The sequence below is a fragment of the Aulonocara sp. 'chitande type north' Nkhata Bay genome, linkage group LG23, assembly GCF_057382095.1.
Source record: "Aulonocara sp. 'chitande type north' Nkhata Bay isolate Kocher_YH1m ecotype deep benthic linkage group LG23, A_spYH_male_GT1.1, whole genome shotgun sequence".
Lineage (NCBI taxonomy): Eukaryota > Metazoa > Chordata > Actinopteri > Cichliformes > Cichlidae > Aulonocara > Aulonocara sp. 'chitande type north' Nkhata Bay.
This window is the reverse complement of record NC_141365.1, coordinates 13,600,850-13,616,992: the sequence shown is the minus strand read 5'-3', so window position 1 is coordinate 13,616,992 and position 16,143 is coordinate 13,600,850. Positions and strand designations below refer to the sequence as shown.

General features: G+C 42.7%; 1 protein-coding gene across 1 annotated transcript in view; it reads left to right on the top strand.

Moving 5' to 3' along the window:
- unc13a (unc-13 homolog A (C. elegans)) overlaps positions 1 to 16,143 on the top strand; it is a 47,038-nt gene that overhangs the window by 1,743 nt on the left and 29,152 nt on the right. Inside the window, exons 2-14 of the mRNA XM_086284264.1 lie at positions 4,440 to 4,469; positions 4,562 to 4,661; positions 6,359 to 6,476; positions 6,709 to 6,832; positions 7,183 to 7,253; positions 7,359 to 7,413; positions 8,136 to 8,165; positions 9,746 to 9,941; positions 11,121 to 11,240; positions 12,653 to 13,468; positions 13,982 to 14,075; positions 14,976 to 15,022; positions 15,191 to 15,269. Coding sequence (XP_086140390.1) covers positions 4,440 to 4,469; positions 4,562 to 4,661; positions 6,359 to 6,476; positions 6,709 to 6,832; positions 7,183 to 7,253; positions 7,359 to 7,413; positions 8,136 to 8,165; positions 9,746 to 9,941; positions 11,121 to 11,240; positions 12,653 to 13,468; positions 13,982 to 14,075; positions 14,976 to 15,022; positions 15,191 to 15,269 — 1,880 coding nt within the window. The remainder of the gene's footprint in view (positions 1 to 4,439; positions 4,470 to 4,561; positions 4,662 to 6,358; positions 6,477 to 6,708; positions 6,833 to 7,182; positions 7,254 to 7,358; positions 7,414 to 8,135; positions 8,166 to 9,745; positions 9,942 to 11,120; positions 11,241 to 12,652; positions 13,469 to 13,981; positions 14,076 to 14,975; positions 15,023 to 15,190; positions 15,270 to 16,143) is intronic.

Sequence of the window (16,143 nt, the reverse complement as noted above, 5' to 3'; positions counted from 1 at the left end):
GCCACTTCCTGGATACTGCTGCTCCTTTTACTTCTCGCTGAATTGATATGAGTTTTCCTGTTATTACAAATATTTTTTTATAACTATTTAATACTTCTAATGCTTAGGATCAAATATGTGCTATGCAGAGAATCTCTCCAGAGTTTTGGTGCATTTCCAATTCTGAAAGGCTTGATAAGTTTTGTGTTTTAAGGCTTGGTGAAGAAAAGATGAAAAACGGGAATTCCTCGAGCGTCTTCCTGAGATTTAACAAGAGGTTAGAACAGGCTCTTAGTGTTTGCAAAGAGGCTGCTTTGCTGCTGACACCAGTGCTGGAGCTGATTGCACAGATGTCAGGATTGAGATTCAGGCTCGTTGGTGGTCCCTTTATGTCCTGAAGCTTTGTTGGCATAGCAACCCCATTGGTATTTTAGGTCTCTGCTGGCATTTTCTCATTAGCTTCTAAACACACTGTAATAGGCCTGCAGCTAGGTTAATATTGATACTATGTTCTTGCTTTCATGGTGGATGGGAGAAGAATAGGGAATTATGGGATGAACAGTATGGGCTGTCATGCTGGACTGCAGCAGTCACACAGTTTGCCTGCTGAGATGTGTGTGTGTGTCTCATGATGTTAGATCTGGTCTGTGAAATGATGGATTGTGCTACAAAAGCTGAGTAAGTAGATGGCAGCCATCCTTACTGTCACGCTATGTAGCAAGATGCAAATTCAGGCATTATAGCTTTATAAATGAGTGAGCCATGGCACATGCGCTCATTAGCATTATTGTATAATTTAGCACCATACAAACCTTGACTACATTTGTCTTTTAATGTCTCGAAAACACTGCTATGTTACTGTACTGTAAATAAAGATCAGGAGCAATCATAGCAAAAAAAGATGACAGCAAAGGGCAAATTTTTTATTAATTGAAGTATGTGCAACAGTTACAATGAAGCATTCACATTCTGTTGATAACAATGCTTAGGCTGTAGATACTCTTTCCTGTATATGCTATATATAATCTTTAAACGGCTGACTGGCAGTTGTGCTCTCTCAACGCATTTAGCATAATGGCACTCTAATTCTTGTTGCAGGTATTATACTGTAAGGTTTACTGTAAGATAAAGACCCTATAGTATTCTGGAGAAAACCCCAGCAATCAAACAACCTATGCGCTAGCACTTTGCAGCGGTGGGAAGACAAAAGCATGACTGGGTGGGGGGGGGGTGTGAGGAGGAAGAGAAAAGAAAAAGAGAACAGAGGGAGACAGGTGAAAAACCATGGGCTAAAGGAGAGAAGACACAAATTTAATGACATGCTGCAGGCATATATAAACGCGCGGGGAGTAAAAGAGAGGTCAGTGGAGAAGAAGTGCTCGGTGTATCACATGAAGTGCTGCAGCTGTCTAAACTTATAACAGCATAACTACAGGTTGGTTAATTCACCTGATCCAGCTTAAACATTAAGGCAAGGTTTTATTCTAACCTTTAAAGCAGAGAGGGTGTCTCTGCTGAATCCAAACTGGGAGCTGGTTCCACAGAAGACAGAAAAAAGCTGAAGGTTCAGCCTCCCATTCTACTTTTAGAAACTTTTGGAACCACAAGTTCTGCAGTCTGAGAGTGAATCACTCTAAAAGGATAATATTGTGCTATGAAGTCTTCAAGATACTATAAAAACTGCTAAATTCAATTCTAAAAGAAAATAGAAATAAGCCCTCTCTCACTCTCTCCCTCACTCATCAGTCTCACTGCAGCATTTTTGATGATCACATTGTTACTTACTAATACCTTCGCCTAAAACATTGTGTCTGACCAGATACTGACAGATACTGGTTTCTGGTTTCTAAGGCTATCAGGACCAAATGTAGCAGCCTCAGTTTTTTGGGTTTGGGAGAAGAAAATTGCAGAGCAACCACCCCTTTATGTAGTTTAATGTCATCTGGCTTCATAGATAAATAAAGCTGAAGATCATCTGCATAGCAATGAATATGTATTCTGTGTTTTCTGTTAGCATTGCTTAAGGGAGGCAGGTATAATGTAAATAGAATTGGTCCCAGCACAGAACCCTGTGGAACTCCAAGACTCCCCATTTACATATACATTTCTTAAAATCTTACACTCAACTGTATCAAATGAGGGCTAACAGCAGAAACACAAAAATTAGTCCACTATCAGCCATCGGCCCTAAGAAGGTCATTCGTAACCGTCACCAGTGCTTCTTCAGTGCTAAGATCAATTCTGCAAACTGATTGAAACTCTTCAGTTATCCTATTATACTGCACATGATCGCCCCGCTGTTTTACAGCCACTCTTTTGTAGGTCTAAAGGCTAAGACGTCTGGCTCAAGTAAAAGCTTTTAAGTACTGGTTCAATTATAGCCACCTTGAAAGCCTGTGGTAGACATTAGTGACTACTTAGACCTTATTTACTAGTTAACATTATTAATAGACCATCAACTTCTAGTTGCACTGAGGTCACTGTGACTGAATATTATTTAGAAAACAGGGATGAGCTTTAATCACCAATTATTTTAGACTTGCAAGCTGTTTGTTTTTTTTTAATGAATGACCATTCAATCAGTGTTCTTTTCTTTTTTAATTATAATATTTGTAATTTCCTTCTGTGCGCTCCCTCTTCAGTACTACAGGTTGATATTGCTGTTGCTGGTCTCAGTATAATGGCTCTGATGAAATAAAAAGAAATAAAAAGCCCCTTTAGCTCCTCTGAACCAGGGCACGAGTAAAAGTATTTGTCCAATTTCCCCGAGTGAAGAAAGAGAAAATGAAATCCTGTAATCACCGTGGCACCGACTCAACATTTTCTGTGGAGGTTTTGCACAAAATATGTAACTCTCTTTATTTTTCACCCACACCGCAGCAGTAACTAGCTACAGCAGTGTTGGTTTAGTCTCATGCCTGTGAGCAAGTAACCCCTCCACCACCCCACCCCTCTTCCCCCAGCTCTTACACACACACACACACACACACACCTCTCCACTTTCCAGCACCCCCCCCCCACCCCTGTCACACTGAAGTGGTTATTTTTAGTGTTGGGGATGCAGCTCACTCTGCCTGCATCCGGCTCCACAGAGAGATTAATGGAGCACAAGAGAAAGAGATAGAAAGGGAACACACGTGCACACTCACCACATGGCAGGGGAAGCTTGTAGGGGCGAGTGATTGACTGAGAGAGAGGGAGAGAGGACCGATGGCTGGTGAGGAGAGGACTGTATATGTGAGAGAGAGAGAGAGAGAGAGAGAGAGAGTGCTGGCAAGGGTGCAGCCGAAGGTGCATCTGTCAATTACTGCCTACTTAAAAGCAAAGTACCCATTTGAGCTCGTCTTTGTCGAATGCATGTTCAGTGCAGTGAACCTTCCTCACCCCTTTGGCACGACTGCCTTGTCAGTAGCTAAAATATCAGGAAGGAGACTTTACTTTGATGTTGGCTAAGAACACACATGCTTCACGACACTTCCTACTCTGGCACTGGTTTCTTGAATCTGAATAATATTTAAGTGATAAGAGTGATCCCAGGGGTTTCCTGGGGTGATGCTATTTTTAGAAGCCAATTTTTCCACAATGATTATCGCGCCTGCTCTCTGTCACTGACTAAGTAAATGACTCAGTGTCTTTCTTTGTCATCATCATATTTGAAACTGTATTTTTTGCCTTTTTTTTCTATTTACTTTCCTCCTCTATATTAGTGAGTCGGGCTGTAGGCTGTGCAATATAAAGAAATTCTTCTTTACATCCGTTCATGCGTGCATGTTGCTGAATTTCCATTAGATAGATTTTAAGTAGCCTGTATTTTTTTTCTTTAAACCTAACGTCAGTGAAATGAAGCAATCATCAGGGATTAAATACCAGTCCGCTGAATATTAATACTTCACTCTTGAACATGGGGATGATGGGAATCGGCAGGGTGCAAGACTAAATGAATAATGAATAAGTTTTTGACGTCACTGTGGTTTTAAAAGTCATTTGGGTACCTCCAGTAGACCCTGCGTGGAGAAAATGGCTGTGGCACCTCAGCAGAGATTCGTCTGTTGTGTACAATAAACCGCAGAACTGTTCAGTGTTTTATCCATCAGCCTGTGTTGACAGGCATGATGGAAAACACACGGGTATCGTTCAGGCCATCTGTCCATCCAACAAGTCACTCAGAGACCCTGACGTCTCCTGCTGAACGGATGTAGTCTTTCATATTGAGAGCCTGGCATCTGCTCAAAGAGCAAAGTTTAGTTGTAGACCTCACACTTTCTCTGTAAAATGCCAGACTACTGTCAGTCACCAAGCAACCATACTTTGATGCACATGAGCTACAGGCAGAGGCTCGCACTGCAAGCACAGGATGAAGCCTTTGAGATCCGATGATGGAATATGATCTCTTAAAAAATACACAAAAAAAAAAACCCTGACAGGCTAATTTCCTTTTTCTTTTCTCAATTTGTTCACAGTGAAAAAAGGCAAGCTTGATGGACCACAAGGTGAGTTGTGTCACGGATGTACTGCATGAAGCTGTTGATTGTAAAACACTGGGGTCATCGAGACCGATGTTTGAATCTGTTCATTTTCGCAGAGAAATTCAACACATACGTGACCCTGAAGGTGCAGAATGTTAAGAGCACAACCATCGCTGTCCGTGGCAGTCAGCCATGTTGGGAGCAGGACTTCATGTTGTGAGTGCTTCTCGTCCTGACAATGAAAAAAAAAAAAAATCCAGGGAATGAAGTTGGAATAAGGCAAACTTTCCACACCTCTCCGGCATGTGGTTACTTTAGCAGCTACCAATATAGCACAGCCAAGTCTCCAACCAAGATTGTCATAAAACGAGTTTCAGCTTTAAGAAAAGAGAAGAATGCATGAAACGAGGACAGTATTGTGGCGTTGATGTTTTTAACTGCCGGTTGGAATTGAGACAACCTTTTAAGAGTCAAAGCTGCATTACCTTATTAAACTATCAGCTCTATTGTTTTATTTCCATAAGACATTTATAATGTGAACATATTCTTAATTAGTGAAACTAAACCCGTTTTCTCTGCAGCCCTGAACTGTCCTAGACATTACCTGGTGCACGTGCATGTGAGAATTCAGAAATCTAATCTTTAACCTGTGTGATGTCCAGTTTCACCCACGTGAGGAGTGAAATTGATGTTATCAGGGTGCTGTGGGAGTCAGCTGTAACATTTGTGTCGCAGTTTTTTTTGTTTCTGTTTTTTGCTGCCATTCTGCCTCCCTTCCACTCATGAGTGATGGGATGAAATAACACCTCTGCTGCTGTTTGCTCTGCTCCGGCAGATTTCACACATCTAGTCGTGAAAGTTTCTCCCCATTCAAGCTTTATTAACACCTTAAAACTCCAGAATATCAATCCAACAGAAAAACTCTGCTACAGTCATGGTGCTAAATTAAATGTAAGGAATATCTTTAAAGAAGGGCTTTCCTCTACTTTTCAGCTTTCGGGGTCAGCACACCCACCTGAAGATGTGTTCATCTCCTAAGGAAGCACTTTACGCTCATTATTAGGGTTTTTTCTTCATTTAAACCTTAGGAGCATCACTGTTCAGTAACGGGAGATGCATAGTGAGCTGATAACCTGCAAGCCAGATACGTAGTTGCATTACAAATCCATCCATCCATTCGCTTCCGCTTATCCTTTTCAGGGTCGCGGGGGGCGCTGGAGCCTATCCCAGCTGTCATAGGGCGAAAGGCGGGGTACACCCTGGACAGGTCGCCAGTCTGTCGCAGGGCCAACACACAGGGACAGACAACCATTCACACTCATATTCACTCGCACATTCACACCTAGTGACAATTTGGATTAATCAATTAACCTATCCCCACAAGCTGCATGTCTTTGGACGGTGGGAGGAAGCCGGAGTACCCGGAGAGAACCCACGCAAACACGGGGAGAACATGCAAACTCCACACAGAAAGACTGATGGTGGAATTGAACTCAGGACCTTCTTGCTGTGCGGCAACAGTGCTAACCACCGTGCCACCGTGCTGCATTACAAATGTTAGCTGTATATGAGCTTTTGAGTTCACTGTTGTTTATCACACATAAATATAGATAGTTTCTGTCTGTGCAGTCACTTATATGTTGTCGGGAGCCTGGCTGACTGTCACCTGTGCTTTTCCATCTGCATGCTGAATGACTCATTTCCCTGAGCAGATTGAATCATGGTGCATATCCATCACCAGATTAAATTCAGCTCCTCGAGGAATAAACTGTATTTTTGCTAAAAGTCTTGTGTAAACAGCTCAAGCCTCCACTCAGCTCATGACAGTATTCTGTATTTAACTTCTTTTTTTTATTCCTCCTCATTTTTCTGTTTGCTTGTCCTTTTCTTATTCCGCCATCTCTACTGAGCAGTGAAATAAACCGCCTTGATCTGGGCCTCACAGTGGAGGTGTGGAACAAGGGGCTGATCTGGGACACCATGGTGGGCACCTTATGGATCCCCCTGCGCAGCATACGGCAGTCCAATGAGGTTCACCACATTCATCTTTCTGACTCAGACCTTTGGTTTTATTGGCAATGCTTACTAGCATTTCTGAATTTAGCATACTCAAACTCACATATTAAGCCGTAGATGAGAAGATTGATGGCACTGGTCATTTGTACGAAGACAGCAAATTAGATCCAGGGCAGAGATGCCAAAATACGTATTGATCACACAGTAAGTGTTGCTGCAGTCATGTTTGTTCTTCTGTCTTTTCCAGGAGGGACCAGGTCAGTGGCTGACCCTCGACTCCAATGCGATCATGGCTGAGAACGAGATCTGTGGAACCAAAGACCCGACCTTTCATAGGCTGCTGCTCGACACACGCTTTGAGCTGCCACTAGGTTTGACATTTATCAGTGTTGTGTCAATAATAACGCTTAATTTATTTTGTATTAATTTGAATTCCTTTTTTTTAAAAATGTTACTAGTATTAGTACTGCTGCTACTTTAGAACTCTAAAGACTGTCTCATGATTCCTATTAGTACTTTTTCTAGTAGTTGCCTGATACAGTTTTATTACTACTTCTACTACTAATACAACTAGCGCTCTAATGCCAGCCCTACTCTTTGATATAACTTGAGAAAATTCACTTTAAACTTTGGCAAAACAGTATCAGCACAAAATCTTACAGCGTAGCGCCCAATATTTCACGTGCCAAGTGGAGAATCTCAAGTGTTTCTGTTTCTGCAGACATCCCAGAGGAAGAGGCCAGATACTGGGCGAAGAAACTTGAACAACTTAATGCCATGAGAGATCAAGATGTAAGAATTTTATTCTGCTGAATACTCTTTACTGTATTACCACAACTTTTTCTGCATTGTATTGTTTCCTTATTCGTCTGTTGTTGCCGCTTTTCTTTGCCTCAGTACGCCTATCAGGAAGAGCAGGAGCGACCACTACATGCACCATCCACACAGTGCTGTGAGTGCCGCCAGCCTCCTCTTCTGCATTTACCTCCTCCTGCGCCCGATCCTGCTGTGCCCTTTTTATGCCTCCTGTGTTTCCTCTCCCCACTCCCTCTCCTCTGGCTCCTCAGCTTACTGAGAAGAGGCGTAGACAGGAGGTTGAAATGAAGCTAATAGATGAAGGAAAGGTTAGCTGGCGAGAGGAAGGAGAGCCGATGAGATTAATCACAAATGCATGCCTGCCTGAACACTAGAATGACTTACAGGTGATAGATCCGTGATGAATGTGAGATGACATACGGGGGGTGTCAGACACACTCCCACGCCTGTCCGCCTGTCTGGCAGTGGTGACACTGGGAGCAGGTGCATAACTGTGTGGATACTATGGACCTGTGGAGAGAGGGGTTTGGTTTGCATCACGGTGCTTGTGTTTGTGCAAAGAAGACGTGTGTGTTACCTAACTGCATCGAGGCCAGCTGCCTTAAAAACAGCTTTTTCTAAAGACCTTGTGTTTTTCTCTGCTCAAACACACACACACACACACACACACACACACACACACACACACATAGACAGCCACTTATAAACTCTCTCCACACATATTTACATCATAAAACAATTATTTCTGAGGGCTAACGATCCTCCTCGTTTGTTTACCCTGGTTTTGTTGACTGCTTGTGTGTTTAATTTGTGGCCCAAACCTAATTTGGTTTTTCCGACTCCTTTATCTCTTCGCAGGTAATTGGAGTCTGTGGGGAGATCAACAAAGTAAGTTTCTTTCATGCAGTTCTGCTAACAACTTGGAGTAATTCTGTATTTATTGCCCATGTCTCACTTAATGTAATGATCTCCTTGCATAGTATTCCTCAGAGACCATTAACTGCCAAAAAAGTATTTCTTCTCCACACATCCTCCCTGAACTTCCTCTCACCTCATACCCTTGCTTTTGCAATAATACCTCAAACTGTTAAAATGAAATTGAATGCAGCTCTAGCCAAACTCAGGATGCATACATATTTGATGAGATAAAGATGAGTTATTTTCGAGTGATTCATTATGAGACAGGAAGCACATAACCGAATAACTCCCACTTGCATCTCAGGCACTGAACTGTCTAAAACTCTGTTTCCACAAAATCGGAATCTTTTGCAAATCGTTTCAACCCGCTGGTCGACCTGATCAAACATCTCACAGCTGTATGGGTTTATTAGCAGCAGGTCAGTCTTTCATGAAGACATACTGTGGATAGGATGAATCATTTAATAAAAGACTGCGTGGGGGGAAAGTTTCACAATTTAAAAATAATTATACAGAATCTACAAATCAAGATCCAAAACTACGGTGGCCCTGAGAGGCCAAACGGACGGCAACTTAAGAAAACACCAGCAATAAGAAAGACGCAGCAAAAGCGCCCAAACACAATGGAAATAGAAAAACGACAATGTAAATAGGAAAAAAGAAAACATAAATAGGAAAAACAAAAACAAAAATAGTAAAAAACAGATTTCCAAAAGCACAAGGGAAGTGTTTCTGGGGAGACAATAACCCGACGGACCAGTTGTAGGAACCAAAACATGCTAAGAATTGCGCTGGGAGACAATTAAAAGAAGTGGAGGATCTATTGGTTTTGTGAGGAACGAAAAGATGAGAGGTAAGTGTGCTAGCCTAACTATTAGCCTAAAAATCCGTCATCAGTATTATATGAATCATGATAAAACTACCATGTTTTGGGTTCCTGCAACTGGTCCGTCCGTTTATTGTCTCCCCAGACACACTTCTCTTGTGCTTTTAAAAATCTGTTTTTTCCTATTTATGTTTTCGCTTTTCCTATTTCTGTTTTGTTTTTTCCTATTTCTGTTGTCGATTTTCCTATTTCCATTGTGTTTTGTGTGCTTTTGCAGCGTTTTTCTTATTGCTGGTGTTTTCTTAAGTTGCAGTCCGTTTGACCTCTCAGGGCCACCGTAAAAAACAGTTTTCTCTGTTTCCTGTAAAAACGTGTCTTGTTATTCTTTTATTCTAGCCTAACAATCTTTAAGTATTTGTAGGTCAATACAGTTACATTGTAATTTAAATTAAAATAGATTAAAATTCCATTTAATTATAGGGGAATTACATAGTCACAGGCCTACAGATGTTTCCCCCCTGATTTTTAGGCTCTCATTTAGGATTGAATGAGAAGGAAAAAAACTGGATTCTGAGCAGAGACTTCAACTATCTGAAAAGAAACAAGACCACCCCCCTTCTCTACGCCCCAGCTCTTTCATTACACACTCAATGTACTCAATGGTCGTCATCTTTTTGTCTCGCCAACCTCACTTCGTTCTGTCTCCCGCTGTTTTGGTGAACAGACGAGGACCCAGACAGCGCAGTGGATGACAGGGACAGCGACTACCGCAGTGAGACCAGTAACAGCATCCCACCTCCTTACTACACCACCTCCCAGCCCAATGCTTCCATGCACCAGTATCCCATGAGGAACCAGCACCACAGACACTCCTACACTGACGACATCAATGAGCTGGACTATGATCACAGAGCTATGAGGTAACAGGCGTACTACTACTGAGACTGAAGAACAGGGTTTTATTTTGCCTATGTGCACCATAAAGTTTAAATGCAACATAGAGAGAGGAGTTTTTGGTCACACAGAAGATCTAAATGTTTTAACGTTGTGAATTTAACATCACGCTGCTCGTAAACGGAGCACTCCTCCCCGTCTAGCTCATAGCCATGAGACAAGTGAGCCCCTGCGGCCTTGTTTTGTTGCACTGTGTTGTACATAGTAACATGTCCCACTGTGCTCTCCTTCTCTAGAGAATAACCCTGGCCTCAGTGTATACAAGCATGCTGGGGTGCAGAGTTCTTGTATACAGGTTTTGTATGAAGCGGGCCTTTGTGGTTATCTTTCACGTGCGAATGCGTGTGCGCGTGCTTGCATCTGTGTGTGCACGTCGAGTGTGTGAGCATCAGAAACCCCTTGTGATTTCTGAACATAATGGTCGTCACTTTAGACATGTATATATGAAAGGAGGAGAGGCTCTAAACTCATGCATTTCTCAGAAAAGCTTAAATTGAAAGTTTGACCATTTGCTTTGTCAAGGCTGAGATGGATATAATAAATCTCAGCGTCAGTGAGACGTCTTTGTGCAGAAGCTTAATGGACAGGTTCATATTTTCAGCAGGTTGTACTTGCTGTTATTGTTTCTCCTTTTTATACTCTCTGTAAAGAGAGCCCTTCCCCATCCACTTCCAGTGTAAATGATGAGTGAAATCCATATTCCTTGTCCCGTGCAAATGTATTCATCTGAAGTTAATATGAGTTTTCGGTAATCTGATTTAGACGAGCAAAGAGGCCGTGTTCAAAAGATATTCGCTTATTAGTGCAAAATTCCCTAGAAGATGAAATTTCCCACTGAAATGACGGGAATATCTGCATTTGGTTGAAATAACCTCAGCCTCATATTAACTCCAAATTAAGATTGAGCCAGGACTGCTGTGGATCATTAAACGCTGGCGGGAAGAATAACAGCAAGTGATATTTTCATGTTCATGTGGACGCCTGACTGATGTTTTAAGACAACTTTGTGAAGTTGTCGTTAAGCAGGCGGCACAGAGGCTCAGTTTGAGTTATAGCTGTCTTTCCAATATTTGCACTGAGCTCTACTGATGCTCCTCTCCCACCTCTCCCCTCCTCCCCACCTCCTCCCCTGCTCCTCTTACCAGACGCTATGATAGTTTAGACTCGGCCACCAACGGGCGCAGTGATATCGACTCAGGCTCAGGGTCGAGCCGGCGCACCAGTCGTCAGTATTCTCTAGACAGTAGGCACTCGCTGTCCGATAGGTGGGTCTCTGTACCTCGTCTCTAACTTCTCCTCCTCTTCCTCTTCTTCTTCCTTCTGCTCCAGCCTGTGACTCCGTCTCGCTGTGACGTCAGTGGTGGACTTGTCCCGTCCTCCTCGCTCGCTGTGCTTGCATGCATGCGCTCTTACCCTATCTTTGTATATGTATATTCTGTATATTTTAGAGGAAACTACCGAACCTGCATCTATCCTTACTGTGTTCCTGTGAAGAATCACAAACGATCACGCTTGTCCCCTCAATCTTTAGAAGTTCTGTGCTGTGTCGTCTTTACATGTGTGGGTGAGCGATCGGTGGGATGCGTGTGTGTGGTGTTTCGTAACAGTCGGAGACAGAGAGGTTAATTGTCGGTTGGAGTTTGTAGAACTGCCCGTGTGAGTCTGTGTGAGCGTGCCCATCTGTTTTCATGACAGCTTGTTATTACAGCTTCACTCTGTATGTGAGACTTTAAGAAGGGCCCTGTCTTATTGTGGGTGTCCCATACTTGGTAATTATACACATTTAATTTCCACTTGTGAGACAGCAGGAGCCCGTCAGCCCAATAATGTGGCCGAGCAGAGAGGCCGAGACAGATTGCGTTCTTTTTCATCTTCATTTCATCATGTTTTGTTTTACATTCTTTGTGAAGAAAGAGGGCAGACATGTGTTTAGACTCACAAATTATGCAAGCATTTGTCACTGTCTGTGTTAGTCTTTGAGACGGAAGAGAGAGAGAGATTGCAGGATAGGTTATGAATAGGAAAACTGGGGGTTGGTGTGATTGAGTATTTATTTGTCCATTCAGCCATACTTTTGTGTCCTTTACTGTTCGTGCACTATGCATTATTAAACCAGCAGGACTGTAATCAATAGAGCCGAAAACAACAAAGCCGGTGTTTGTGTGCGTCTGTCAGAGTGTGTTTAAGGAAATAATCTTTCTATGTGTCTCATATCTCTCGCTGATTCAGTCTAATGGCTTCATTTATCATTGTGAATTTATCTGCTTTTTTCCACCAGTCTGCTAAATTAGCCTGAACCTCGTCAGGTTAACTTCTTTTGTTTTAAATTAAACAATTTAAACGTTTACTTTATGAAAAGTGCATCGTTGTGTTTCTGCAATCTAGTGTGCTTTTGTATGCGTGTGATTCTGTACAAATTTGTGTTTGAACTAACAATCATAGTAAGCATTCCTGTTACTAAACAGATGAGTCCCCTTGCAGTTGCATCACTAGTCCAAAGCCCATTCTGGGTGTGATTTAAAGTCACTCCTCTTCTCCTGGTGGTTAGCTCTCTCCCTTTCCGGTCCCAACACAAGCTCCTTTAGTATCTCTGTGACACCCAAACGTGGAAATAGATATAGTTTACTTAATAACCAAAGGCTTATCTAACATGTGTTTTCGTTTCCCCTGCCTTCAGTCCCACAGACAGTCGTTACGCTTCGTCGGGAGAGCTGAGTCGAGGCAGCTCGCAGCTCAGCGAGGAGTTCGTTCCCGAGGACGGTGAAAGCTTGAGAGGTTCGGAATTCTACGATGAGAACGACTCCTATCATTCCTGCCACTCTTCGGTCAGCTACGGCAAGGAAGATTCCCCAGGTTGGGATGGTGAGGATCACCAAGGCATCTACAGCGATGAGGGAGGCTACCTCAAAGATGGAGGGGAGGAGGGGGCTCTGTATGACGAAGAAGAGGGAGACATGTATGGGGAGGAGGGAGATTACAACTATGAGGAGGAGGAGATGTCATATAAGGAAGATGAAGAAATGTATCCACTGGATGGCACACTGAGTGAAGACCAGGAGCCTCCCTATACCCCCACACCCACAAGCACTGCCCCCACCTTGATGCCCCCTTCTGATGGTCTCTCCTCCACCAGGCCGCCATTGGAGAAGCAGACGTCGCTGCATCAGCAGCGACTTGCCCAGGATCGGCCTCAGTCTCCCAGCACGGCTGCTGGCCTACCTCCGGTCTCACAGGACAGCACAATGGCCCCTTCTCTTGCAGATTCCACCAAGCCTCCCTTTGCACCCACACAGCAGGATCTCTTTGGCACAACTACAACTACACCCACCCCCACAACTACATCACAGGTTCCAGCTCCAGACAGCAAGCCTCTGGAGCCTGAGCCCAAATCTGAAGTGCCAAAGGAGGAACCTCAGCCCCCCGAGCTTCCTCCGGCAACAGAGAGTGTCCCTCTGGCTCTTGAACAGAAGAAAGAGGAGCCTCCTGTTGCAAGGTGAAGTTGCATATTGTTATAAAGGGAAAATTTCAAAATTACTTATGTAGTTATGTATAGATGTACTTCAAGTTGCTATGACCTACACATGAAAACACCAGTAAAGGGACAAGGACGGGTCACTACTCTTTACTGACACCAACTCAGTATGTGTGGTCTCAGCTCCAAAGACACTTCCCTTTACATCCAATTTCACTAAAATTACCTACCAGCAAGTATTAGCCTAAACAACACCTGCACAAAATAATTAATTTTAAAGTTAACACTAACCAACCACTTACTGTATGGAGATAAAATCACTTAAAATAATGTATTCACATACCAGGAAAAGCGTATTTTTAGACAGACACACTTTTTTATTATTTCAGACAAAATAATAATAATAATAATTTTGTATTAAAGCCTATATACCAATCAACATGCTTGTGGTTAACAGATGTTGCTCACCTCTTCATTTCACTGACTTAGCGTGCGGCAATTGTGAGCTGACTTCTTTCTCAAACCATATTTCAGCTTCCCAAAAAGGGAAATCATGGAGCCCGGTCCTGCCAGAGCTAAAGCCAACTGGCTTCGACTTTTCAGCAGAGTACGACTACAACTACAAGAGGTACTGCCAGGATGTGTCTGTGTGTGTTCAGTTTATTTGTATGGTCCTCTTGCTTGCAGTCACTGTCAGGTGAATCCCTTCATTGGCAGGAACGGATCTTAGAGTGCGGTTCTGTTGCTGCTCTGCTGATTGCCTTGTTGCATCAATCCCTGCATGTCCTGTTCTTACTCTGTATTTTTCCAGCTTTCGTTGACTAGTCTGTCATTTTTCCCAGTTTTTGGTCGCAGCTGTGGATTATATTGTCTTGTGTTTGATAGTTTCTGTTTACCCCCTGTATTGTTTTTGCCATTTCATTATTTTCTTTTCAGTTGTTTGCCATCCTCGTAGCGAATGCATGTAGTCCATTCTGATTACCCATGGCAGGAGCTGGCTCTCAGGTGGGTGTGCCCTGTAGTGTGTTAATAAATCTAATTTGTATCGTATGTATCTGTATGGCTCACAGATATTTATGATGAGCGCAAGACGCACATAGGAAGCTGTTGCAAGTCTGTTAAGCGTCCTTTCCAAAGCCTGGTGTTTGTATCAATCAGGGCTATTTCTGTGTATAGTGTGACGTTAGTATCAGTGCCGCATGTCATTGTTTGAAGAGCCAAGCGGACAAAGAACATGTCTTTCAATAATGGAGCAGATAGAATTAGAGAAATGATTACACGGATAGCCATCCCGCTGTAATCTTCTTCCACAAACACAGAACTCACTGCTGATGTCAATAATCCCCACACTCACTAAGAAATACACACAGTGTAGTTTTTTTCACTCTGTTGTAAATCATGACTTTGAGAACACCTGCAGTCATTGAGCGAACTACAAACTACAATTGGAACTACAGCGTTGTAGTTTTCTGGAAGGCTGCCTTTTCCCGGTTTTTCCATCTCATCTTTTCCTTCTCTTTCTCCACAGGCCCGAGGAGAAAGTGTTGGCATTGCCTCTCTGCTTTTGTCAGCAGGGTAAGTAACCATGAGGCTGACACCGCTGCAGCTATTGAAAATCTATAACTTATCGACCAAAAAGAAAGACCAGTGTCTCAGTGCATTTATTTTGTAACTTATTCACAGTGAAGGTTCTAGCTGTTAGCTGAAAATATAGCCGATGTTTAAAGTATGTTTTCTCTCCAGGATGGGTGGTGCTCTGTATAGTATTGACAGCATGCCAGACCTCAGGAAGAGAAAAGCAATGCCTCTGGTCAGCGATCTGGTGAGTTTCTGCACTAATCTCTTTATGTTCCCGTGACTAAGTGTCTCACATTTCCCAGATCCATCTCACTTGGCTCAGCAGTCCGTGCTCTCATCCTTAAATGTTACTCCTGTTTTCTGTCTGATTCTCTACTATGTTTATTTTCACGATCTTTTCTAATATTCTACTATTTTTACTCCTGTTGTTCTCTGTCCTTTACTCCACTGCATCCATGCTGTTAAAGAAAATGCATTGCCCTGCTGTTAAAGTCTGACAGGGCATGAAGCAAGGCAGAGAGGCCAGCGGCAGAGGCCAGAGGTTTTCTCTGACTGACGCTGATGTCTGCTACATGCTGTCATATAACAGACCTTTATTACCCCACCATGCCATGATCCCTATGCCTTTTTGACACTATCTCATTACCAACACATCTTTTGCAGACTTCTATTGTCACTTTTCTTAGAATGTAGACAGACGCACTCTGTATCTCCGTGTCATTCTAAGGAATGTGCGAATAAAAGAAAACCACAAGCGTATTCAGGTTTTGAGAGCACATTGGTTGTCACAGTTTGGGGTTTTTTATCATTTAATTATTATCACTCGCTTAATCCTAATTCACACAGAGGTAAAGACCAATCGGTGACTATCTGGCAGTGTTGGGAAGGTTACTTTTAAATCCACTACAGGTTACAGAATACATTCCCCAAAATGTATTTTGTAACATATTCCATTACGTTACTCAATGAGAATAATGTAATGGAATACTTTGGATTACTTGATATATTATCATGCTTTTTACAACTACATGAATGACTATTGCTCTGTGATTTATTACTTTTACTGAAGGTTACTCGCCATAGCAATGCCAACTAGATTTTTAAATCTTAATATAAAA